Consider the following 25,183-nt stretch of genomic DNA (forward strand, 5'->3'; position numbering starts at 1 on the left):
CCATTATCCTTCCTGTTCCCCAACGGAGACAGAAGGAACTACGGAAAGGGCCAGGCATAAGGCCTGGTGACAAAGACCTAGAAAGGGAGGATAGGAAGAACAGCACAGGTGTTACTTACCCCCCACTTAGCTTCTCTTGTCTTTAAAATTTTTAACCCCCCACACGCTGAAGAGTGTTAGAACGTTCAGGTAAGTGGTTCTCAAACTTTCGCACTCACCAGAATCCCCTGGAGGGCTTATTAAATCGCAAGTTCTGGGCTGCCTTCCGTTTCTGATTCAGCAGGTCTGGGTCAGGGCCCAAGAATCTGCCCTCCACCCCTCCCTCCCCCCCCCCCCCCCCCCCCCCCCCGAGAGGCCACTGCTGCTGGGCGCGCTGCACTTGGAGAACTAGACGCGACAGCCCGGATGAGATGAGACTTTGTCCTTTAGAATCCTTTTAACTGGCAAGTCTCCTTCCACTTCTCTGGATATTGGACACTTTTCTCTCCCTGGGTTAAAAGCAGATGGCTTTAAACATTTTTTTTAAAGCGACATTTATTCTTTGACTTCCTCTTGAGCCAAACGTTGTGTATGCGAACCAGAACATATTCGAGGGAAATGAGAGTTCTTTCATTTCCGAAATACACTGACCCTTAAATGGTCTTCAGTCATGTCTACACAAACCAGCTCTGGGAAGACGGCTTGACAATTTTTTGTGCAGCGCTGCAAATGAAAGAATTAACTCTAGAATTATTATTACTAGTTTTTGCCAGCAGACGGGTGGCCTTCGATCGAAGACACAGAATATTGTGGGCAAAGATGGAAGGAGTTAAATGTTATCACTGTGGTTTCCATCGGTGTAAATATTTGCATTTTACCGTTCAGACTGCAGAGGCGTTTCTAGTCTTCAGGGCAGTCGTGTTGCCTGAGTTGACCTTTCAAAGAATCTGGGTAGGGCAGTGAATCTATTCTTTTGTCATCAGAGTTCTTAATTTTTTTCCCCTACGTCTTTGATTTACCGCATAAGAAATCCTGTTGAATTAAAACATCTGTAGCGCACTTCTGTTTTATTTCTGGTGAAATAATTACTGTTAAAATCAACAAACCCAGTTCGTAGGATACTAATATGTTGCAAAGAATAAATTGAGGTCACCGGAAGTTCTTTTTAGACATTGGGAATACTCGAATGAGTATTTTCTGGTCAAAAAGCCCTCTGAATTTCTGAACAGTAATAATCAGTGTTCCCTGCAAAGCTCTTAGTCAAGTTCCTGGGATTTTCTATGATAAATTCCTATAAATTCACACTTCTAGTGACATCTATATATAATTTTATTCCTGCACTCACTATATGCAGATGCTGCATTCCAAAAGATATTCTTTTTATTCGGAATAAGTCTCGAAGTATAAAACTAGCAAAGGGAATAAATTGTTAATTTTTGTTCACTGTATTACAGATCCAAAGACTTAGCAACCTGATTTCTCAATTTGGAGCAATAGCTCTTGCTTTTGGCTACACATTAGACTCTCCTGAGGAGTTTTAAAGATTCCAGTCCCTGGACCTTACCCCAGTCTAAGTAATTCAGACTCTGTGGTTGGAAGGGGGTGTAGACTGAGCATGGCATTTGTACAGCTCCCCAGGCGACTGCGGTGTGCAGGCCAAGGTGGGAACCACTTACCCACTGATCAGTCATCATCTTGCTTCCTTCCTTCCATAACGTCTCTGTTTCCTTAATTTCGACTCAGTCAAAATCACCTTGATTGGACAAAGACAGCATCAGTCGTACTAAATGAGGAGGAAATGGCTGGGTGAAGGTGGTCGAGTCAGGGATGGAGGGTGCGATGAATTCAAGGAATCTGAGATTCAGACGTCTAAAAGCCAAGGAAGGTTCTGTCTTTGAAGGTTAGTCAGGACCGAGAAACAATGGCATGCTTTCATATTCTTCTTTGATTCTCCAGGCTGTCCCAAATGGGGAATTCTCTTACATAACATTGATTTTTGTAAATTCTTAACAGACCAGACCCCTTTAGATAGCCTGGAATTTTAATCTATTTTTTTTTTGATTCAAAGAGTGTAACCTCCCTTGGCTTTAATACTTTTTGCACCTCCCAGATGGGGATATGAATTTCGTGAACAATATGAATCCTTTTTGGGCATGCCACAAATTCAAGAGCAAAGCTGACCATGTATAGAATTTCAATAATCGTTTTCAGCAGCTGGTCCAGAAAAGACATAGTCCTCTAAAACCTAAAAATTTGAGGACATACATGTTGTGGTAGAAACAAAGCAAAGCAAAGCTATCGATGCAGAATTATTAGATCAAGGACTCAACTATTTTCGCTTGAAATATATTCAATATATGCGCTTCAACCAAAATGAAGTATCTAAAGTTCTGGCTTAGAAAAAGATTTGGTCTTCCCACAGAATCTTACAAACAAAAAATGTATTTCCACTTACTGAAGGCTAAACACCCACCATGAGACATTCAGTTCTGGTAAAAATGTTTGATGGTATCAGTTAAAACCCTATTTAGGGAGAAAAGCCAGAACATGTTTGTTAATGAGTATCTAGCAATGTCATCATCTACTTAAAATGGAGGAAAGGGGATAAGATCAAAATTATTCAATCTCTGAGTGATGGAGGAAGTAAAGCTTGAAGTAACGTATACAAACAAGGTGTATGGTGTCCATCAGTATCGGGGGATTTTATAGCCATTCATTATCCCGTGCTCTGAGGCCCCCTTTGAGGTGCGTTTTACGGTTAAGAAAAAAGACTGAGGAAAACAGAACTGATGCAAAGAGCAATTGAGGAGTAATTCTACGTTCGATGCGTACCTACAACCAAACCCTTCATACTTAGTCACAGATTGGAAAGAACCGGCTAATCCTTGTGCTGTGCCGCCTTCTTTACCTGCCCTTGACCACGCTCTTGCTGTAACCTTGATTCCATTTAAGATCCTTCTCTTTCCCAACGTGAAACTGCTGCTTCTCTGAAAAAAGTTGACAGTGGAATTTATTCAGACCTATGCATTTCATCCATGATTTCAAGCTATTTTTTTCTTTTATGCATTACAAATGATTTTGGTAGCCCACAAAAAGAGACTTCGCCTTTAAAGAATTTCGAACACCCGAATGACTGAAATTTTGGGCATACTCCTGTACTCTCGTAGTAGGGATTGAAAATGTTAAGTGAATTGAATGATTGGAAGTTTTAAATGATTTGGACCAACAGAGCAAACACTCTGTAGTAACGAATAAAAAGTGTTTAGGTTATTTTTTAAAAGATGTTTTTATTGTTTCTAAGGAGACCCATTTTCTGTAAGGTCTCCTTAGACCTTAGTACTCACCTCCGTCGTTGTAGGTCATAAGCAACAACAGACAGCCCATAACAAATGAAAGTATTTGTGCTCCCGTAAAACTTTACGGACACAGAAATTTGAATTTCATATACTTTTCACATGTCACAAAATTTTATCTTTTCGTTTTTAAAAATCATTTAAAAATGAGAAAACCATTCTTAGCTGGCACGCCATACAAACACAGGTGGCAGGGCACGATTTGGTCTGTGGGCCCTGCTGTGCCGACCCCTGGTCTAGGAGATTAATATTTTCCCCAACTTGAAAGCTTTTTTTTTTTTGAGCAAAAATAATAAACTGCTATTAGTCTGTTTTCTGATATGCCCGTAATCTTTGCACCGTCTAATTCTTGACTGATGGAACCTTCCTTCATGGCTCTTTTACCCAGGCCATGATCTTAGGAAATGCTTCCTGCAGTTCTCCATTGGTCAAGGCTACAGTCATTTTCTCTGAAACATTTCTCTGCGGGCATAAATTTCACAATGAAGATAATTATTTCTAAATTTGAGATTTTCAGAGGTTCCCAGCCATCCAGCTTCCTTCACCTCGGTATTGATTCTCAAAACTGACAAATGTGGTCATGGGTCAGTTGCTCACCTCTCTCATTGTCGACAGAAGTAGGGCCAAGGGGGTTGGGAACAAACAAGAAAGGCCACTCACGTCTCTGGTACCTGTAACTAAGTAGTTGTTGTCAGATCTGCTGGAATTATCATTAGGTGAATATAACTCTTAAAGATAGAAATTTATCTCCATCAAAATTTGAAAGCCGTTCTAGACCATAAGTGGTATTTAAAAATTGTTCTCTGTATATTATTGACTGCGAGATTAGAATAATAAACCCTGAGCTCCTGATGATGGAATTTATAAATATATAGAACAGATTCTGAGGAGTTAATATGGAAATATCAAATAAAACCTGACAAGGTAAATACAGTATCGCATATCCAAATGGCTTAAATTGTAGCCCATGGAACACTAGACTTAAATTTGTATGCAGATTGGGTTTTATTATGTTTTTGAAGTTCCCCGGGCGGCCTGTCTTGCCAGGGCATTTGGAAATGTTAACTATCATAACCAATGAAAAAAGGCATTAAAAACTAAACCCAGCATAAATCACACGTACTCGCGGTCTGTCGTGAGTGGAACCTGAAGATAGCCTTAAACTCCTGCAAGGTAATTAAAACATCTTAAGTGTTTAGTTACATATAAAGAGTTTATGCTTTTATGCAGGTGGCATGTGTTAATACGGGTGTGTGTTTTCATATTAAGGATTGTGATTAAAGTTTCTTAGAAGAAAATATATGGATTGTGGCACTCGACGTGTTCATATCCTGATCGTGCTGGAGTCGTGGTGTTGGGTGTCAGGGCTACACACAGTTCCTGAATGTCGCTCTGAATATTGTGCACTGAAACAAGCCAGATCTGTGTTTGCCTTGAAAGGTATCCAGACTTAATATTATACTTTAAAGACATTCTGAAGCATTGACTTCGGAATAAGAGCAAACATTCTTTAAGGCCTGGATAAACCCAAAAGGAATTACTGAAATCTCCTGTTTCAGGCATACATTTTAATAGTAGTGCTCAATGACAAGTCATTAATTCCCTGCAACCTGACTCTTAGGTCTAGGTCTCCAAAGGCTAAAATTAGCAGTATTTCTGTCCGCTTACCTTGCCGTTTGATTAGATATCAGTGTGCCTGGAAGCACAAAGCTCATCTGTTTTACCGTTCTCAGCTGGTGTCCATCTCCCTGCCTACAGGCTCCTATTGAGATTGGTGTGAAGTCTGTTGTCCCACTAGGGATTGTTAAATTGTTAAATTACCAGCTCAAATGAGCCTCACTGAACACTACCTAACGTGAGGAGGGGGAGTATGGCTCCGTGAAAATGCAGTAGCAGTGTATGCGTTAAAAACAAAAATTATAGGAAAAATTAATCATCCTCGCTGCAGAAAAGTGTTCAGGGCAGCCTCATTCTTTAAGCAACACGTGGTTTACAACTTCGCCTTTCCCAGATTTGACTTGTATCCCATCGTTCGCTTAATATTAAGAAACCAACTCTGCCTTTTAGAGGGACCGTTCTGTATCTTTACTTTTAGAAGGACCCTCTTGAATTATTTGTATTCCTCTACTTTGGTGGTGGTGGTGGTGGCGGTAGGAGGCACGCGTTGAATTCCATCTCAACAAAGACACATCCTTAGCACATCCTTCCCCTTCGAAGAGCCGCGCTATGAAAACCACACCTGGGGAAGCGCTCATGAGTTAAGGCGAGGAGCGACCTGACTTCGCTTTTAGATGGAATGTGGAATAGATGTGTCCCTGATAATTGCTAGACTATTTACATAAACCCATGTCTAGTAAAATTTGTTCAACAGTGTAGTATTTGCCTTTCCAGAATCCTTGCGGTCCTGGGGAGTGACACGGCATTCCTTCAGAATACTTCTCAGTTGTCAAGTCCCTCTTCTTGGGCTCAGACTCATTGCTACCAGTGAGAAAGGCCCCCAAGGGGAGAAGGCAATGTTCTAACAATCTGCGGTAGTTGTTAAATTAATGAACTAGTTAGTTGATTTACTACCTTAGATTTCAGAAGAATTGTCCCGTGAATATTCAATTTTCCTGCTAATTGGTCCCATAACAAATATTTTAACACTTACAATGGGAAGGGACTGAGCAGTGATGGGTATACAGCAGGTACTCAATACATACTGTGGTTTTGTTATGCACTCTCCTTAGTAGTAGAATTATTTCCTGCTCTGCAGGTGCATTCCAGAGGGAAGAGCATGTGCCCAGGCCCAGGAAGGAGCTTGGCCTACGGGCCAAATCTCAGTCACCACCTGTTTTCGTCAATAATGTTTTATTGGAAGAGAGCCCTGCCCATCCGTTTATGTAGTCTATGGCTGCTTTCTCGCGAAAACAGCCACAGAATTGAGCGGTTGCAACAGAGAGCTTATGGCCAATAAAGACTAAAATATGGATTGCCTGGCCCTTTACAGAAAAAGTTTGCTGACCCCTGTTCTGGACTCCAATGCTGTGCCGTTCAATCACAGAGCCACTAGCTGCGTGTGGCCACTGAGTGTTTGAAACGTGACTGGTGTGAATTGAGCTGTGTTGGATGCATAAAACACATACCAGATTCCAAAGACCTAGTAAAAAGAAAGAAAGAATGTAAAATAGCTCATCAGGGTTTTTTTTAAACGTCTTGAGTCATCTCCACACCCAACGTGGGGCTCGAACTCACAACCCTGAGATCAAGAGTCGCGTGCTCTACCGACTGGGCCGGCCAGGTGCTCCAGCTCATTAGTTTTTAAATATTGATCACAGATTGAAATAATATTTTGGATATTCAATTAAGTAAAATATGTTCTTAAAATTAATTTTAGCCGGTTCTTTTTACTTTTTTTTTTTTAAACATGACTATTAGAAAATTTAAAATGTCATTCACATTTGTGGCTGACATTGTGTTTCCAGTGACTGCTGGTTTAAAGCCTGGAATTTGGAGGATATGTGGCCTCTAGAAAAAGTTAGAAAGAGGGGAGGGGGCGCCTAGGTGGCTCAGTCAGTTAAGCGTCCGACTCTTAGTTTCAGCTCCGGTCATGATTTCAGGTTCCTGGGATTGAGCCCCGCGTCGGGCTCCACGCTCAGTGCAGAATCTGCTTGTCCTTCTCCCTCTTCCTGTGCTCCTCCCCCAGCTGTCTCTCTCTCTCTCTCTCTGAAATAAATAAATAAAATCTTTAAAAAAATGAAAAGAAAGAGGGGAGGTGGAGGAAGACAAAACACTCTCTCGTATTTGCAAATGTCTTTCAAAAACAATAAAATCCTTTGTTAATTTGACTATTCCTCATAAAAAGGAATAGGTACAAATAATGGATTAGGATTATTTTCCTAATAAGGTTTAGTCAGGTTCTTCCAGAAGAAGACCTTGGCTCAGAATCCATGTTGGAAGGTGACCCAGGAAGCAGCTGTAAGGGAGAGGGGAAGCGGGACCAAGAAGGGAAGGAAGCAGAAAGAGGGTGCGGACGCAAGCTGCTTGTCGCCACAGGCACCTGGCTCCTCTCCGTGGGGTTCTCTGAAAGACTTTATGGGTCATGACTCCGAGGGGTCCCACCTGGGGGACCATCCACCTACTGCCACCTTTTCATCCACCTACTGCCAGTAGTTGCTGACCGAAGGCTGCTCCTAGAGGCATCAGCCTCCCCTCGCTCTCCCCAGCACCCCAGCCTGCCCTGCCCAGGGCCAGATAAAACCCTGGTAGCCAAAAGAACAGGTGCTTGCAAGCAAAAGCCACCAGCAAGCCCGAGAGTGGGGACTGCCTGAGGCACGGGGTTGGGCCCCTCTAGTGCCTGGTACTGACACCAAACGGAAAGTTTTCTCCTGTACTTCATGATTTCACCAAACATTTGTATAGTTCCTGGTGTATGTGTTCGTTTCCTCCCCTGAGCTATACAACAGTGCAGATAGGGAGATATCCGTACCCACACCTCATGGATGGGGAAGCTGGGCCCAAGTGGCGTCCATCCAGGAGAATTGAGCTGGGATGGTAGCCCCAGTCTCCTTACTCCCTGCATGTGTGGTCACTCCGTGGATCTCTACAAAGCTCAGTTCTGTAAGGAGATGTAAATGTATTAACGTTTTCGAGGTGAGAACAGGAAACGAAAACTATTTCTTGGTACTTTGTAGAATTCCTTAGATATCCGTAGGGAAGTAGATACTTCTATACGCTTAGTCCCAAGACTCTTATGCCAAAAAATATTATCTCTCTTTTGCACAAAGCACAGTCAAAATTAGGAGGTTATAGGACCTGCTGACCGCCACACAGGATGTGAGCGATACAGTTAAATTCTCAAAAACTCCACAGAAGTCCCTGTAGTGGGAGCTGATGGATGCATGGTTCACTGAGGACTGGATTTTGTTACCTCCCCATTACCCGGGCTCTCTTCAAGTGTTGTCAGTCCCTTTGGTACTTCTTGGAAACAAGTCTCTCTCCCAGCTTCATTTCCCTTTATTATGCTTGTAAGTGACTCGGTAATTCTTTGTGGATTTCAGTAACACTTGTACTATTTAAATTTGAATAACCCCAAAGGATCTAGATAGGTCAATGTGTTTAAACCACAGGCTTTAGTCTACATATTAGTTGATTAAAACCAGATTTTTATACATGATGCATACTTAATAAAAGGAGGGGAAGCAAGCAGATGTTTGTAAAATCTAAATGTGTTAGATTATATTTATTTGGCTCTCTTTTGCTGACTAGCTTTAGAAAAATCATACCTATGATCACTGAAGTGTAAACAGCTAGATGATGTATTTCCCTAGAAATTTCCTGCTCGGAAGGGTCAGCCAAAAAGACAAGGAGAAAGATTCCCTGAGATTAACATACCAAAAGAAGTTGACAAATACACCATAAAGTAGTCACATTTAGATCAAGGACACTGAATGATGGAATGTCTCAAAATTACTGGCTAGTCTGACCATAAAGTGATTAGTGGTTGTGATTCATTTCATCCAAACAGAAAAACGTTTGGCTGTTGTCTGCATTGTTGTTGTTGTTAAGAGCTTTGAAAGCAAGCTTTTCTTTGATGCAACCATGAGATCGTTAACCTGCACCTTAATCACTCTGTCTGTTTCCTTCTCTGACTTTCTGTTAAGGTATCCCATCCTTTAAGTGGGAAATAGTCATTTTTCTCCTTTAAGATATTTGTATTTGAGATGCTTTGAGTGTTTCAAAGCCAAAATTGAAGCACTCTTGTTGGTCTTCCAGCCCCGATGAAATATGTACAAAACCTCCCTCTGAATTCTGAACACATGAGAACTACAGATAAAATATTTTCAAATGGATTTTGAAGAATAATAACCAAGTTTAAACATGAGTGGAAATTCTCCAAGGACCGGAAATGAAAGGAGATGCAGAATGGTGGGGGGAGGCTGAAGCTGGGCTACTCAGGAGAAGTGAAGATGAGACGAGGTGGTGGAGACCCAAGGGGGAACACGGTGGAGAGTGTCCCACACGGGGCAGGAGCCTCAGACTGTCCCATATGCCCGGAGGCTGGTGCTCCCCATGGACATACTGGACTCAAAGGGTACCACCCACCTTTTCTGGAATTGGAGCCAGACAGAATTCTCAGGGACAGAACGTCTCAGGGATGCACTGAGTCAAACCCGGATCTGTGCCTCTCTAACACGCGGGTGTCCTGTGGGAGTGCCCTTTCTAGGGAAACGACTTCACGCCCTAACATCAGAGTGGGCAGCTTGCTTGGCTGGGCTGTGCCAGTCCCCAGATCACAGCCCAGGGAACAAAGTTCACATCAGATGAGCTGTCGGACCAAAATTATAAGATACAAGATAAAATCAGACTCTTGGGAAACATTGCACAAACACAGGAAAATAGGGAATTGCATTTTTCAAGTAAGCTTAAGAATAAATCAATGTGTTTAGTTCTCTTGAAATTATGAAGGAGGGAATTGCATCCTGGGAACAAGAAGAGAAAGTAATTCAAGAAGAGGGAGATGTGATAAAGAATCCACTGGAAATGAAAAATGTGGTCTTTGAAATGAAAAAATTAGGCAATAGGATAAAGACCAGATTAATAAGCAGAACTTGTTTAAGAATGACCAGAGTGATTTCTGTTTCTGATGTATGCATTTTAAGCATTAAATAAAAGTGACTCTTTTCCTGAATATACCTTTCTAAATCTAACATTTTGCAAAGTAGAAAGAGTAAATGCTTTCAGAAATTAATCTCACGGCATAGTGAACTATTATCACCTTTATGAAATTATTGATTTTCAAAATGCCCCCCATACTCTTTTCAAATCCTTTTTCGAAGATAGCATTACAAATCCTCGATCTATTTTCTTTTCCATGAAATTTCCTTCCTTTCCATCTTTTCACTGTATTTGTGGAATTGTCTAACCATTAAAACACAGAGTCACCCTAATCCTTTGCCCCGATCTTGGTCCATGACATCGTTCTGTCCCCCGCCCGTGGCCACCTCTACCTCCATCCCATCTTCCCAAGAAATTCCCATTCTTGTTCACCAAAAACTCCATGCCCATCCTTCCAGCCTCAGTGGACAGAATGTGTCCTCCAGGAACCCTTCCCGGGCAGCCCTGACTTTGCCCCTTGACTCGTTCACAGCACCTGTCCCGCAGGGGCATGGCCGTCTCCTTGTAGACAGGGAGTAGGAGTTTTTCTTTGTGTTTCCCCAGTATCTTTCGGAGTGTGACATTTAGTAGAAGCTTAATAAATTCTTGTGTGAATGGATAAATGAATGAATGGCATAAATGAAGAGCATACAGGGGGCGCCTGGGTGGCGCAGTTGTTAAGCATCTGCCTTCAGCTCAGGGCGTGATCCCAGCGTTCTGGGATCGAGCCCCGCATCGGGCTCTTCTGCTGTGAGCCTGCTTCTTCCTCTCCCACTCCTCCTGCTTGTGTTCCCTCTCTTGCTGGCTGTCTCTCTGTCAAATAAATAAATAAAATCTTAAAAAAAAATGAAGAGCATACAGAATACAAAGCGGGTTATTGTGGTTGAAAATTAGATTTAATAGTCATTGCAGGGAACTTTAAATTTGATGTTCCAAACGAATAGGGAATAAGTCTAGATTTATAAGGAGGATAGTGATGTGGAAAATGTGGCATTCAAGGAAATTTAATCTGGCATTGATAGGTTGATAGACAAAGAATAGAAGCATGTACAATAAAATGTACTATGAGTGAGTAAATGTGTATGATGAGGACTTCTTATACCTTATAAATGCCTGTAAGTAGCCATAATGTCAGCGATAGCCGGATTAACTCGAACCTTCCTCTGAGGGACTGACCTCAGCCTGCCCGTAAGATGGTAAATCCTAAAATTCCAATAAGAGTTGATTTGCTGTGGGAATATACTCCTTATATTATTGCCATTTCTGATTCAGGTAAAGAACTAGAAATCCAATTACCTCCTTTCTCCGTAGTTCACGACCTATAGCTAATTATTTAGGTAAATGTGCCCGGGTTTGTACAAGGAGGAAAGAAAGAATGAAATTTGAAACTTTTTTAAAGGTTCTTTTAAATGCAGCTCCTCAAAGTCAAGTTTAAATCTATAAATGCGGGGCGCCTGGGTGGCTCAGTCAGTTAAGCATCTGCCTTCGGCTCAAGTCCTGATTCCAGGGTTCTGGGATCGAGGCCTGTGTCGGGCTCCCTGCTCAGCAGTGAGTCTGTTTCTCCCTCTTCATTTGCCCCTCTGCCTGCTTGGACACTCTCTTTCTCTCTCTCTCTCAAATAAATAAGTAAAATCTTTAAAAAAAAATCTATGAATGCTTAAAGCTGCATAGATTTCATTGAGGTTTCTGCAAAAGAGATCAGATTTTCCTGAGTATGAGTAATTTTGTTATTAAAGGTATATAATACTTCAGGATACAGCATAATATTTTCAGGATGCAGAATAATATTTGTCTTCTCTTTTTGAACAGCAAAACTTAGAGAGTAACCTCACCAGCCTTATCAAGAGGAACACGGAGCTGGAGACCCTTCTGGCTAAACTCATCCAAACCTGTCAGCATGTGGAGGTGAGTGTCTCTGCATGCTGTGTTTCATATGAAAACTGCCAGCCCACGGTTTTATACCCTCCTCACCTTTACATTTGTAAGATGGAGATCTTTTTAAAATTAGATCTTTTGCAGAAGCCAAATATGGACAGAATTGGAAAGAACTCGACTCTCGGAGACTCTCCCCCATGCACTGCTTTGTCGCACCCCCACTGCCGCCATGACAGCTCTCCCTACTTGGCATTCCTAATATTGTAGATTTCCGTCGCCTTTACAAAGAGCATCCACAAAAGCACTATATAAAAGCTGTTGTATTAGTTTCCAGGGGCTACTGTAACAAATCACCATGAACTCGGATGGCATAAGATGGTAGAAATGTATCCTCTCATAGTTCTGGAGGTCAGAAGTTTGAAATCAATCCTTGCTCCGTCTGAAGGCTCTAGGAGAGGACAGTTTCATGCCTCTCCCCACCTTCTAGTAGTTCCAGGCAGTTCTTGGTGTTCCTTGGCTTCTAGCTGCAGCACTCTCACCTCTGCTTCTGTGGTCCCATGGCCTTCTCCCTGTGTGTCTCCGTGTCTTGCAGGCACACCAGTCATTGGATTGGGGCCATCTGAACCCTGGGGTGAATTCACTTTAACTCAATTACATATGCAAAGACCCTGTTTCCAAACCAGGTCATATTTGCAGATACTGGGAGAGAGGACTTGGACATAACCTTAGGGGGGCACAATTCAACGCACTGCAGATGTACATTACGTGCATCTTCGTTGTCAGATACGTTTCCATGAAATCGACCACCTGTTGGCATTAAGTCAAGAGTACGTAGGCAGCAGTGACACCAAGGACAAATTGCAGAAGCCAGATCTTTCTAACCCTCTGCTTAGAATGGATTCGCTTTTGGGGTGCTTGGGTGGCACATTCGGTTGAACATCTGACTCTTGATTTCGGCTCAGGTCGTGATCTCAAGTGGTGGGATCAAGCCCTTCATCAGGCTCTGCACTCAGCTTCTCCTTCTCCCTCTGCCCCTCCCCAACTCGTGCGCGTGCGCAGTCTCTCTCTCCCTCTCAAATAAATAAATAAATAAATAAATAAAATCTTTAAAAAAAAAGAATGGATTTGCTTTTGGCAAGGGTCTCTCTAGGGACCATTTTGAGCCTTGTTGATTAAACAACATGGTAAATAACAGTGAGAAAGCATAATGTTTTCATTATTGTAGGGCACAGTGAATGTGTGTTATAGGAATAAATGGATGAACAAAATGGAATGATCCCTGTGCTATATTTTATTTTTATGATGTGATGGCATTTGATGTTTAGGACAATAAGAAAGAATAATTTCTCTTCAGTAAAAAAAAAAATTACCTGTGTTTTATGGGGAAATCTTACAAAGGCTTTATGGATTGGGTGATTATTTCATTCAATTTCAGCTAGTTACTTCTTAAAGCATTTAGTGTCTGGTTTCTATTATGGCCCGTAGTAATTTCAGAACAACTGTCTTGCTCCCAATGCAGTATTAGTATGGCTTGAATTTACAAAATGCTATTCGTTTTAACATGGAAAATTACTTTCTATAATGTTCAGTAATTTCAAATGATAGATAGAAATTCACCAGCAGATTTGATTTTTATTCCAAAAGATTAGATATTTAGTTGTGATAGAGGCTTTTTAAATAAAGCTATTACTGAATCGATTGTACATGCCGTTGGAAGTTATTTACAAGGAGTAAAGGGTATGCATTCCTTTCACTTTGTTCCTATATAAAGCCTTAGGAATGGAAAGGAATCCTTGTGGGTGAATAAATTTGGTATTTGCGAAATTTATTCTAGATAAAAAATAAAATTAATTACGAGTAGAAAAACGATACTGGAAGTACCTATTTTTTTTTGCTATTTTATGATGTGTCCCTTATTCATAATTATTCATATTCTCAGAGTGTAATTTTTCAAAAAATTGAGCATCCGGTTCTCGTACAGTAATCCAGTGAGTCTGTTGAAGATTTATCTAAGACATTGATGAAGGAGCCCCCAAGGCGGTAAAGCTGGCCAAAAGGAGCAGAGCAGAAGCCGATGTCCGCACACCTCGGGCGCAGGGGGCCGCATGGGGAGAAGGGCGCTGGGGTCAGGTAGCTGAGTTAGATGCAAAACTGCTTCGTGACCCAAAGGGCAGGAAAGTCATGACGTTTGGGCAAAATGAGTTGTATAGCATCAGTTTTCTCTAAGTTAATGTTTAACTTTGCAGAGACTAAGGCTGGATCAGGAGTAAATAGAAAGCTGAACTCTGGGACCTGCCAGCCTGCAGAGTTACACGACCCTTCCTTAGGCTGCCGTGTGGGTTATGCACTAGTACGACCTAATACGACCCCGAAAGGACTCACAGTCTTCTTTTTGCCTTGTTTTCCGGTTTTGGATAGTTTAGTTTAACGTGACTTTCTGCTCTTCTGTCCTGATGCCCGTTGATCCATGAGTTGTGTTCACCGCACAGAAATTTCTAGGCGAGGGCATCCATTTTAGCCTCTGGCCAGTCACTTCGGTTCGTTCCGGTGTGACCTAGCTTGTTCACTCCGCTCACGTGTAGGGAGCGTCGGCTGTGTGTGCACCACCCTGTACTAGGCACCAGGGGACCGGCCCATAGGGAGCTTACCATCCTGCCCAAGACCAAAGAATAACCTCGGCACAAAATAGAAAACTAATGCCTGTAAGAGAGGGGTGGACTCGGTACTTGGAATTTCCAAGAAGCAAGACATTTCTTCCAGCTGGGAGCTGGGGGAGGCAGCGCCCCATCTGAGCCCGCCTTCCAGGGGTCGGTGGCACTTGGGCATATGGAGGGACAGGACAGGCAGTACTTGCAGGGCAGACCAAGGCATGGACATAGAAAAATAAAGAGGGTGTGTACATAAAGCAAGTAGTTCGTTCTGTGGAAACAGAAGGTGTGTGAGGGGTATCAGACGGAACCGGCTTTTACGAGATGAGAGCGAGGTGGGCTTTAATAATCGCATCATTCTCTAAACTTTATTTGGTCCTGAAAGTTTAGTGAGGGTTCGAGGAGCACAAAGACCTGGGGAACTTTCGCAGTTACAACCGGCATCCCTATTCTCTTCAGTAAAGGATATCCTATTTTTGGCTAATGGAAAACTACTACGGATATCTTAGTGCAAAATGCACTGAGCGCGCGTCCCGGGGAGAACCTCACAGCACGCTAGTAAACTCCAAAAACCTAGTGGAATTCGTTAGGCACTTTTAAATCAGGGCAGTGGACAAGAATTTCCTGGTTCACATCCGAGGTTCCGAGACTGTATTTCTTCCTTTTCCTCTTCCTGAAGGTGTCCTTGTATTCGGGGCTGAGCATTCCAAGGGAAAATAATCCCCATGCCAGCTGGAGCGAAAAACTCCAAGCACAGAGGCGACTCTCAATTGTTGTAAATCAAATCAATGAATTCCCACCAAATCCTGAGGAAATGCCACATCCTTATAAGTCCACACCTCCTTCCTGGGATTCACTTCTGCTTTTCTTGAGAATGAAAAGAGTTTGAAGGTCTCCCCCCATCCCCATTGTTTTCGTAACTTGTTTTTACAGCGAGGGTAAGCAAATGAAATGGCTTTTTGATAGTAAGTACCAGATCTTTTTCAAGCTAGTGGACGGAGGGAATGACGGCCAAGGCAGTTCAGGACTCAGGAGGGGCAGGCATTGAAAGAGCTGTATCAGGTAGACTCCCAAGAAATGTGTGTGGAATGTGGTGGCTGGGATTCTAGAAACGAGTGGGTTTTTGGCCACTGGGTTTTGTTTTCTTCAGGAGAGAAGGACAGTAGAGAACCCCCTCGGGATGAATTTAGCATTAGTTATCTATGCGGTGTGGGACAAGCCTCTGAGAAGTGATCAAAGTTTGGGTCAGCCACCGAACTTACCAGTTCCGGGTCAAATATGGGCTGTTTCTCTTCATCACATCCTCCTCCTCCCTGTTTTATTTTAAAAATCAGAGGGCCTAGTTTGTTGGCTAAGCAAATACTGGTCTGTATCAAATTCTCCATACATTCTGAGAATCAAGTTCTTTCATGGGGCCTTCAGCACCTGGACACAAAGGAGATGTTCATTTGGGGAATTACAGGTGACCAGTGACTAAATACACAGAGAGATGGTAAAGAAAAACCGGCGAAGGGTGACTAATTAATTGCCAGAGCAGCTAGGAGAAAATAAAGGCTCATCTGACCTCACCACCCTTGCCCAAGCTCATCTGAGAAGGGTATTCACCAAGCCAGCATCCCGCCTAAGTCCTGGCATTAGCCTCTTTGGCTTATCTTGCCTTGTTTGTAATTACTTTTCATTTTATTTTAAAGATTTTGTTTATTTATTTGGGAGAGAGAGAGCAAGCACGAGTGGGGGGGGCAGAAGGAGAGGGAGAAGTAGACTCCCCACTGAGCAGGGATCCCAGAACCCCGGGATCACGACCTGAGCTGAAGGCAGACGCCTAACAGACTGAGCCACCCAAGTGCCCTATAATGACTTAAAAAAAAAAAAATCCTTTTGCCATTGTTTTTCTAAGTTGTTAAATTATCTTTTTCTCTGATTTTAGTGGAAACTTTGCTCTCTTGCTGGCTTTCTCTGCGTTCTTCCGCTGCTAGGTGACACGTGAAGTGGCAAGCTTCTTGGGGGTGAACTAAGTGCCATTTAATTCAATTTTTGCTCAGATATTGGGCTCCATAAATTGAGAGGGAGGAGGGTGATATGTTACAGTAGCTTGTAAGAAATGGTAAAAAAAAAATTGATTTGGGAAAACAGATAGGGGTCCATAAAAGACTTTTGCAGTCATTCACCGCATCCTAAAAGCATTCAATTGTAAGCTTTGAAATAAGGGGGCGGGGGGGAACCACTGGGTTAAAAAGAAAGATGAAGTTTTAAGTTCATATTATTTTATTATGCAGTTTACACCAAAGTGTTCTTTCTCTCTTTATGGAAAACCTTGGCAATTGCTTCATCGACAGCCATTGGATAAAGACCAGCGTCTGAACAGCGAGTGCGCTGTTTGTGTCTTGTGGACAGGTGTCTGATCTTGGATGACATATGTTGTGCTGGGGGCCAACTCGAATGTTCAAAGTCATAATCTATTGTCACCTGCAGATAAGGGTTCGATTCCCACCCCATCTGAGCCCTTGGGAGAATGCTCTCAAGGTATGATTAGAGTCAGATTCCAGCCTCATTGAAATATGCCAGGCAACCCACAGTCATCCATGGGGTCTCCATGTAGACGGCTCTGGAATGATGATAATGTGATAGTACAAATATGGTGGCATTCAAAAACTGGATTCTGAGCCACTGTGGTAAAGGCTGCTCTCCTAAGTTCAAGTCTTACGATTCCAGGACAGACGAGAACTCTTGGGCTGCACTGAACTCCATTCTCTCCGGAGAAGATTGACTACCGCGTGTGTATAATGGCTCTGTATCCAGTTTACTCCACCAAGTTTGCTAAAATTGACGCTGATGAAACAAACTTAACTTTTCTCCGGGGAGAGTAAATGTAATTGTTTATTAAAGTGGTATATGACACATACTTGAATGTCTTCCCCTAGATTCAATGCTCCTGCCTTAAAAAAAACATGATTCAGAAGCATTGGATCCTGTTACCTTCCTAGGTATATTCATGAGGAATAGTGAGAAGAGATCAGTAGAAAGTGTTCCAGTCTTCTCTTATTTTGGAATAAGAGATGAGTCTTCGGAATGAATGACTATAAGGCTTGGTCAGTTTGCTATTACTCTCAGAATAACATTCCCAAGTTTCAGCTTTGAAAGAGTTTTAAAACCTTGATCCAAACCTCTCCTCATCTGCTATTCTTTCCAGTTTGGATGGGGTGAACTGTTGCGTCATATTCAGAATCCCCCCGGGTGGCTTCGAGTGGGGTGTGAGCACATGTCCGCCCCCCTGAAGATCATTCCTTGGACATATTTGAATTTAGTAATGCAGATCTCCAAGGCTAATACGTAAATGTGAAATAATTGGCCTTAGTTGGGGGCCCAGTGGATGAGCAGTGGGAAAAAGAGAGAAGGCATGTATCTTAATGTGGTTTCTCCCCGTAATAGAGGGATTCTTCATCATGTCTCCCCTACACTATTCCACACACAGCCTCCTTGCCTTGAAATATTTAGACGCTTGACTAGAGCAGTAGGGATGCTTCTGGCATGATAGAAAGAATAGTAAGAATGGGTAATGACAGATGTAAACAAATGGCCATTGTAGTTAGCACGCGGGATAGCGGGAAGTTGGACGGATCCAGCTGAGAGAGTCAGAGGTGCGAGGGGAACCATCCCAGATGTGAAGGTGACCGTCAGGTAGAAGATTGAGTGTCATTATTGCGCCCGCGCACGCCGTTCAGAGATGAGCCTGATGCAACCAGCAGTCCATCATTTTGTGAACTAGACTTTTTTGTTTCTGGGTCTTAATATCTAGTTTAAATTATTTTTTCAACAAATGAATGTAAAATTGCTTTTTATGGTAATCAAACTGAAATTATCTCTGTATATAAGATAATTACAGAGTGTGAGGGAAACGGGACACATCATCTACCTTCATTTGATTCACTTCTATTTTTAATTGCTAAATGTTACAGGGAAAACTGAAGAGCTCTGTTCTAATTTTGAAATTCTCCAGCAAAGTAATTGAGTCATGCATATAAAGTGTTCGTTAACAAGAGCACAATTGTAGCATTGATTATTTTTGTTTGAAACAGAAATTTGAAATTTTAAATTCAGCTATTTAAAAAGCCTAAGGCTACCACTGAATGTAAAAAGCTTTCAGTGAGGAGCGACACAAATAAAGATTTTTACAACCAAGTGAGGTAACTTCCCAGCCTGGGAATTTATGATAGAGCTTTTACTATGCTTTTAAAAGTATTTTCACTAGATAGAACATCAGGTTTATATATATGAGGTGATGAAAACCATCCTAGTAGCCTAATTCTCTGACCAGGCAAGCTCGGTTTGGGGCTGTGATAAGTCCAAGAAAGCCTTCCATCTGTTTACATCGGTTGGAAAGATGGCGCCTTGTTGGTCCTTGCACATGTTAGGAGGTGATTACTGAATCAAGTCTTACAGGTCCACAGCAACGTGTGCCTGTGGTGTGGGGAAGGGAAAAGTGGCAGGACTTATGCAGATGTATCCAAAAACAAAACCGACCACTTAGCCAGCTCCTACCATCACTTTCTGATTTAATTATCCCAATGGTGTTCTGAGGTAAATGTCATTCAGATGACCATGGCAGTGTGACTTGTAGGCAGACATAATAAGAATCAGCCAGTAAAAAAAGTGGGGGGGGATTGAGTCAAATCAAATAATAGGGCAACCGGAAGTGGTTACTGAACTTCAGCTACCCAAACCAGGTGATAGAGTTGAAAGAGATGATTAAAAGCTTAGATTCCTAGGGGAGTTCTCATGGCGAGAAACGATCCCATCTGCTGGGGCATTGGAAATCCTGTCCAACTCGCCATAACAAGGGCCCCAGTGAGTATCCCTCTGTGGTGCCAGTGGAACCAGTGGGCCTCCAGGTCTGGTGAGATTATTCTCAAATCTTTAACCATGAATCCCTGACCTGGTAACCTCAACTTCTTTGAGATGATCAGGAAAGAAAGTTCTTTTTTTCCTCCTCCCCAGAAAGTTTGAGAAGTCTGTGGAAAGATGAAGACCTAAACCATATCTATAGAATCAATATCTTGTATTACAATTTGGAACTAAAACATATGTTTGTATTTTAAGGGTTTGTAGCATTTAAGAGAAAATGGCATATTACAGAAATTTGACAGGTTAGCTTTGAGATTCCAATCTGAAACACGTGATTTATTTTAGACCTGTGATTTTTAAGTTAAAAAGTGTAAAGTAGTTTGTTTCAAACCAATGTTGGAATGTTAAGGACAACTTGAGTTTCACTACATTTGTACATTTCGTTTATTAGATTTCTAAGAGCTACTTAAGGATGTGAGAAGGTTTACCTTGTTAGGGTTTTAATTTTACCCTGTTAGGCATTTAAAGTGCTTATAAAGTAAGTTGAATATGTTACATTTATAAACGCAATTTAAAATGTTACGGGAATTTGGCGATAAAATTCAGAACAGTGGTTACCCATGGGAGTGAGAATAGACTGGAAGAGGGGCTCCCGGGGTGATGGAGTTATTTTTATATCTTGATTAAGCTATTGCTTATGTTGCTTATCAAAATCCCCTGACTTGTACCTTAAGATTTATGCATTTTCCTGTAGGTTAATTTACCTCAATTAAAAAAAATGTGTGCAGGAATTTAACCAACTAATTTATATATGGCATTGATTGTTTAATGGAGTTACGTCTGCTCACGTTGAGTTTGTTAAACTTTGATTCAGGACCCCCCTGAGAGTGATTATTCTTGGCTTTATAAAATTTCTTGGATTTATGAATAGAATAATGAGATTCATAACCTGAATCTAAAAGCTTAAGGAAAACTGCATAGTGGTTTGTTGATACAGATACAGTCCTTGGGCAAATATCCTCATGGTCTTTAAGTGCATGGTTAATTCCCTCTCGTAGTTGGTTAGACTCCTCAGGAAGCAAGACAGTATCTTTCTTTTCCTAGCATCTCCTGTGGTTAGCACACAGCGCATGGCTGTTGATGAGAAAACAGGACCCTCCTAGAAAGACCAGCTGCCTCCTTCTGTCCTCCCTCTGTCACTAGTGAATGCATTTGCGTAGATCAGCGCGTCAGATAAATTCTCATCCTGAAGGGCAGAAAAGGGACCCTTCTTGAGAAGACCATACGCAGGACAGGGTTCATATGATGGCCGATCTCAGCAGCCATAATTCCTGGCGGCAGTAGCAGGATGGGTGATGCACCCTGGGAGCTCTTTCCAGCACAAGGGCTATGTCACCTGAAGAGGGCTAAGAGGATGGGGCTGGCAGAGGGAAGTCAAGGATGAGAGAACTGTCCATTGGGTCATTGCTGAGCCCTTAAGGGAGGTCACGGTGGGCCTTCCCCATCCCCTTGTTGTAAATCTCTCTTTCCTTTTGATTTTCTGGGATACCCTTTCTATCTGTTCTGGTTTATAAAAGACAAAATAAGCAGATAGCCATTTGAATCAAGTTTGGGGAAACATTTTTTTAAAAGATTTTTTATTTATTTATTTGACAGAGAGACAGCCAGCGAGAGAGGGAACACAGCAGGGGGAGTGGGAGAGGAAGAAGCAGGCTCCCAGCAGAGGAGCCTGACGTGGGGCTCGATCCCATAACGCTGGGATCACGCCCTGAGCCGAAGGCAGACGCTTAACGACTGCGCTACCCAGGCGCCCCTGGGGAAACATTTTTGAACACTTTCACACATGGAGGTTGGCAGTCAGCACAAGTCTGAAGATGGCTTATGAGGTGGCATTTTCAATATCAGACTCTCTTGATCTCCAAACACACACACACACACACACACACACACACACACACACCCCGCCATACCTCAAAATCAGCAACTGACAGACATTTGAATTCTGTGGTCTTTCCTTTTCTCTTCCAGATCAGGTTAGATTCTCTTTTCCCTGTCCTTTTGGCAAAGCCTGGCTTGTACAGTGATGGTGCTCTTCAGTCTCCCTCCTACCACCCTCGTAACTTGCACTAGCACCACCACCACCGTTTCAGAAGAAAACCTTAGAAGAGCAAGTAAGCATGGATAGCTTCATTTCTTTTTCTTTTTCTTTTTCTTTTTTTTTTAAAGAGAGCGCGCAGGGCCTGGGGTGGAGGGGGGCGGTGGGCAGAGTAGAGGGAGAGAGAGAATCTTAAGCAAGCTTCATGCCCAACATGGAGCCCGATGTGGGGCTCGATCTCACAACCCTGAGATCATGACCTGAGCCAAAATCCAAGAGTCAGACTCTTTTTTTTTTTTTAAGATTTTACTTATTTATTTGAGAGATAGAGACAGCCAGCGAGAGAGGGAACACAAGCAGGGGGAGTGGGAGAGGAAGAAGCAGGCTCATAGCGGAAGAGCCTGATGTGGGGCTCGATCCCACAACGCCGGGATCACACCCTGAGCCGAAGGCAGCCGCTTAACGACTGCACCCCCAGGCGCCCCAAGAGTCAGACTCTTAACTGACTGCGCCCCCCAGGCGCCCCAAGCGTGGACAGCTTCAAAGAGAGATGGTGCAGACCAACAAGGTCAAGGATACAAGGGGAGTCAATTAGAAGAAGGTCAAGAAAAGATCCCCTCCCCAAAGTTAAGTCTCCAGATTCACCTCTTTGCCTTAGCTGAGCTCTGTGTGAGAGGGGCCATAGTCAGCTCTCTGCAGTTGACCTCAATGTAGCTTTTTTGCCAGGGGCAGTAAGCTATACCTGGCTTTGGTGCTTCTCTGTCTGCTCCCAGATAACCAATTCCAGATACGTGCTCACCGCACCCTACGTATCGTTGAAATGTATGTTTTTACCTCCCCACAGACAGGCTCTGCTTTTCCCCTGCTCTGGTGCCTTTCTCGTCTTCCTCACCCCTGGGGTCCCAACTCCCTTCTTGCTCATTCTGATCTTCAAAGACCAGTCCCACTTCCATATTCCAGAGCAGACCTTCGCCAGCTATTCACACATACCAATTGCCCCATTTCTGAAACCCTCTAGAATCACACCATCCGATTGAAATATAATGGGAGCCGTGTATGTAGTTTGAGATCTCCAAGTAACCACATTTTTTTCAAGTGGAGACAAAGAGATAAAATCAATTTGACCAGTACATTTTATTTTACCTGATATATTCAAAACATTATCATTTCAACATGTAACCAACACAAAAATGATTCATATATGTGTTTCATATTCACAGCACAGCTCAATTCAGACTAGTCACATCTCAAGTGCCCCCAAACTACAGGGGGTTAGTAGCTGCCATGTTGGACCACACAGCTCTAGAACTTCTCAGCCCATGGTTTAGCAGTCAATTGTGTGTGCAGTTGGCATGTTTGCTAGCTGTTCTCTAATGAAGTCACTGTCTTTGGAGGGCAGAGTTTGTGCCGGGTCCTAGTGTGGTGCTTTGCACACTGTGGGCACTCAGCAAGTCCATAGAGTGCTTCCGTGTTATCACCGTACACCGCTAACACCCTCCTTCCGGAGAGACAGGCGTGTCCTCATTCCCCCTCACGTACATTCCTCAGCCACTAAGGCCGTTGCAGACATCTCTGGATATGCCTATGCTTGAAGTGAAGAGGGAAGTAAACCTTGCAGCAGAAGTGGGGACTGCATGGAAAGTTTAGTTTGCTGGAAGAAGCATCATTAACACCGCATCGAGACCCGTGCGGTCCCTCATTTTATACACAGAGTTTGCAAGGGGAGTGTTGGCATGTTTAGTTCTGGTGCAAAATGTTTCTTCCTTTAGCTTGGCATCTGAAAATAATGCTGCCAAAGAGATGATATCCCAAAGGAAGGTGATTTCTTTCGTCATCTGTGACGTAGCCTCAATCCAAGCTTCTCGAAAGGATGGGTGCCTAGACTAATGATGGCAGCAGACGCCCGCGTAAGGAGAACACATGCAAGGCTAACCTGAGTCAGGCTCTGGCTACTTAAACAAAGGATTGCATTAATTTTTGCAGAATAAAGTATTTTTTCCTTCTGTTTTTCATGAAATGGCCTTAAAGAATTCCTCTTGTTTGTGGTCTCGAAAAAATTAGAACTATGCCCATGAGGCCCGCCTTTAAGGGTTCTAATAAACAATAAGAAGGCTTTGTTCTTGGTAGTAAAATTAAAGCAAGCAGTGTTTCCATTACCTGGCAGGATGCCGCCTCCCCAGCAACCCCTGATCCTGACAAATGTAAACAGAGCATTCTGTTTCCCAGTTAGGAGGTGAGAAGGCAACATCTGTCAGGTTTGTATATAGAGATATAGTTGACCTTTCTGATAATGGAGAGAGAGAGAGAGGGGCATCTTCTTCGTGTAATCCCTCAGTTAAGTATTTTAAGATTCGATTTTACTCTAGAAAACTGTGCCTATTGAGGCTTAAAACTGGAAAGCCATTGTTTCAGAAAGACATTCATTTCCCAATGAGTTGGAATGATGGAAAATCTAGGGGTCTCTAGATAAAAGAAATACATATTTTTTAGTCTGACTCACTAGATTGCATGCATTTTCTGTTCCAGGCAACTTTGCCTGCCGTTGCTCAGATGTAGACCCATTTATGGTCAGTTGTGAATGAACCTTTGTGGGTAGATTGTGGCCCGAAGTAAAAAACGACCAAGGTCAGGATAGAAAGCACTGTCAGATGCAAACTCTGTTGAGCCCCGCAGTTAGTCAGAAGTCGTCGAGGCTATAGCATAAGCTGGACGGGTGTGACACGGGTGCCCCCTAACATCCTCTAGAGCTCTTCTTAAAAAATGTCCCGATTGTAGTCCCTTCTACCGTAGGTGCTTCGGTCTGTAATGGTCAGTGCCACACCCTTGAGCACTCACCAGTCCTATGTCCCCTGGCCTGAGAGCTTCCTTCCCTTTGGAAGCTGCTAAGACTCTGCCTGGGGTCTCCTCCACCCAGGGTACCCACCTGTTAATTCCAGAGGAGAACTGCCCAACCACCCCCAATAGCCTTCAGCCGGCCACGGATGGGAGATATTAGGTACATACTGCACTTCCTTCCCATCAACTGGACTGTTCTGCGCAGTTTCCCAAAGTCACCCAACGGGATTAATCTCCAGCTGCCCACCGTGCTCTAGGTAAGGCATGCTCTCCTGGCTTTATAGCTTTCCCCGTCTCACCTCCCCACCCCCTACTGGTGTTCCCTGGCAATGACTTGTACTCCCACCCCAGTCTCCTGCCCTGCTTCCTGGAGAGAGAACCGCAGGCCTCCTCTAAATTGGAATGATAGTGCCCGTCCCTGTTCCCCTCGTGCCCCCAGTTCACATGTTCAATACCCCTAAACTCTCCTCTCTTTCACATTCTTTGAATAAATGTGAATATTAAACAGCAGGCATCAAAGATTTTTATAAATCAGTCTACCAGCTTCTGCTGGCTTCCTAGAGTGATGACAACCAGGTAAGGCATCATAGATGTTAACTTGTGGATGCATCAGGAAGACAGACCGAAGCTTAACATTTTCCAGTTGCGTTTGGAAGCGCAAGGCTTACTGGTGATACAAGGGAGGATATTTCACTCACTGTAAGGCCCACTGAAGAGCAGGGACCCGATCCTCCTTCTCCGTAGCTTTGCAAGGGAGCGGATGACATCTATCCCTGAGTACCTCAAGCCCGAATAGGAGTTCAACCTTGTATTTTTCCAGGCCACCGCTATTCAGGAATCACGGCACAACAACTAAAAAGGATGCCACTTAATGAGAAATGACACGTAAGATGAGTAATGTAAGGTCATGGGGTAGAAGC

General features: G+C 43.0%; 1 protein-coding gene across 5 annotated transcripts in view; it reads left to right on the forward strand.

Annotated features, from left to right (window-relative positions):
- MID1 (midline 1) overlaps positions 1-25,183 on the forward strand; it is a 573,199-nt gene that overhangs the window by 495,023 nt on the left and 52,993 nt on the right. For all 5 annotated transcript variants that reach the window (XM_087860132.1, XM_087860136.1, XM_087860135.1 and 2 more), the window contains one exon: positions 11,778-11,873. In XM_087860132.1, coding sequence (XP_087716258.1) covers positions 11,778-11,873 — 96 coding nt within the window. The remainder of the gene's footprint in view (positions 1-11,777; positions 11,874-25,183) is intronic.

Source organism: Ursus americanus, chromosome X, assembly GCF_024610735.1.
Source record: "Ursus americanus isolate L20-20 chromosome X, mUrsAme1.1.p, whole genome shotgun sequence".
NCBI classification, from domain to species: domain Eukaryota; kingdom Metazoa; phylum Chordata; class Mammalia; order Carnivora; family Ursidae; genus Ursus; species Ursus americanus.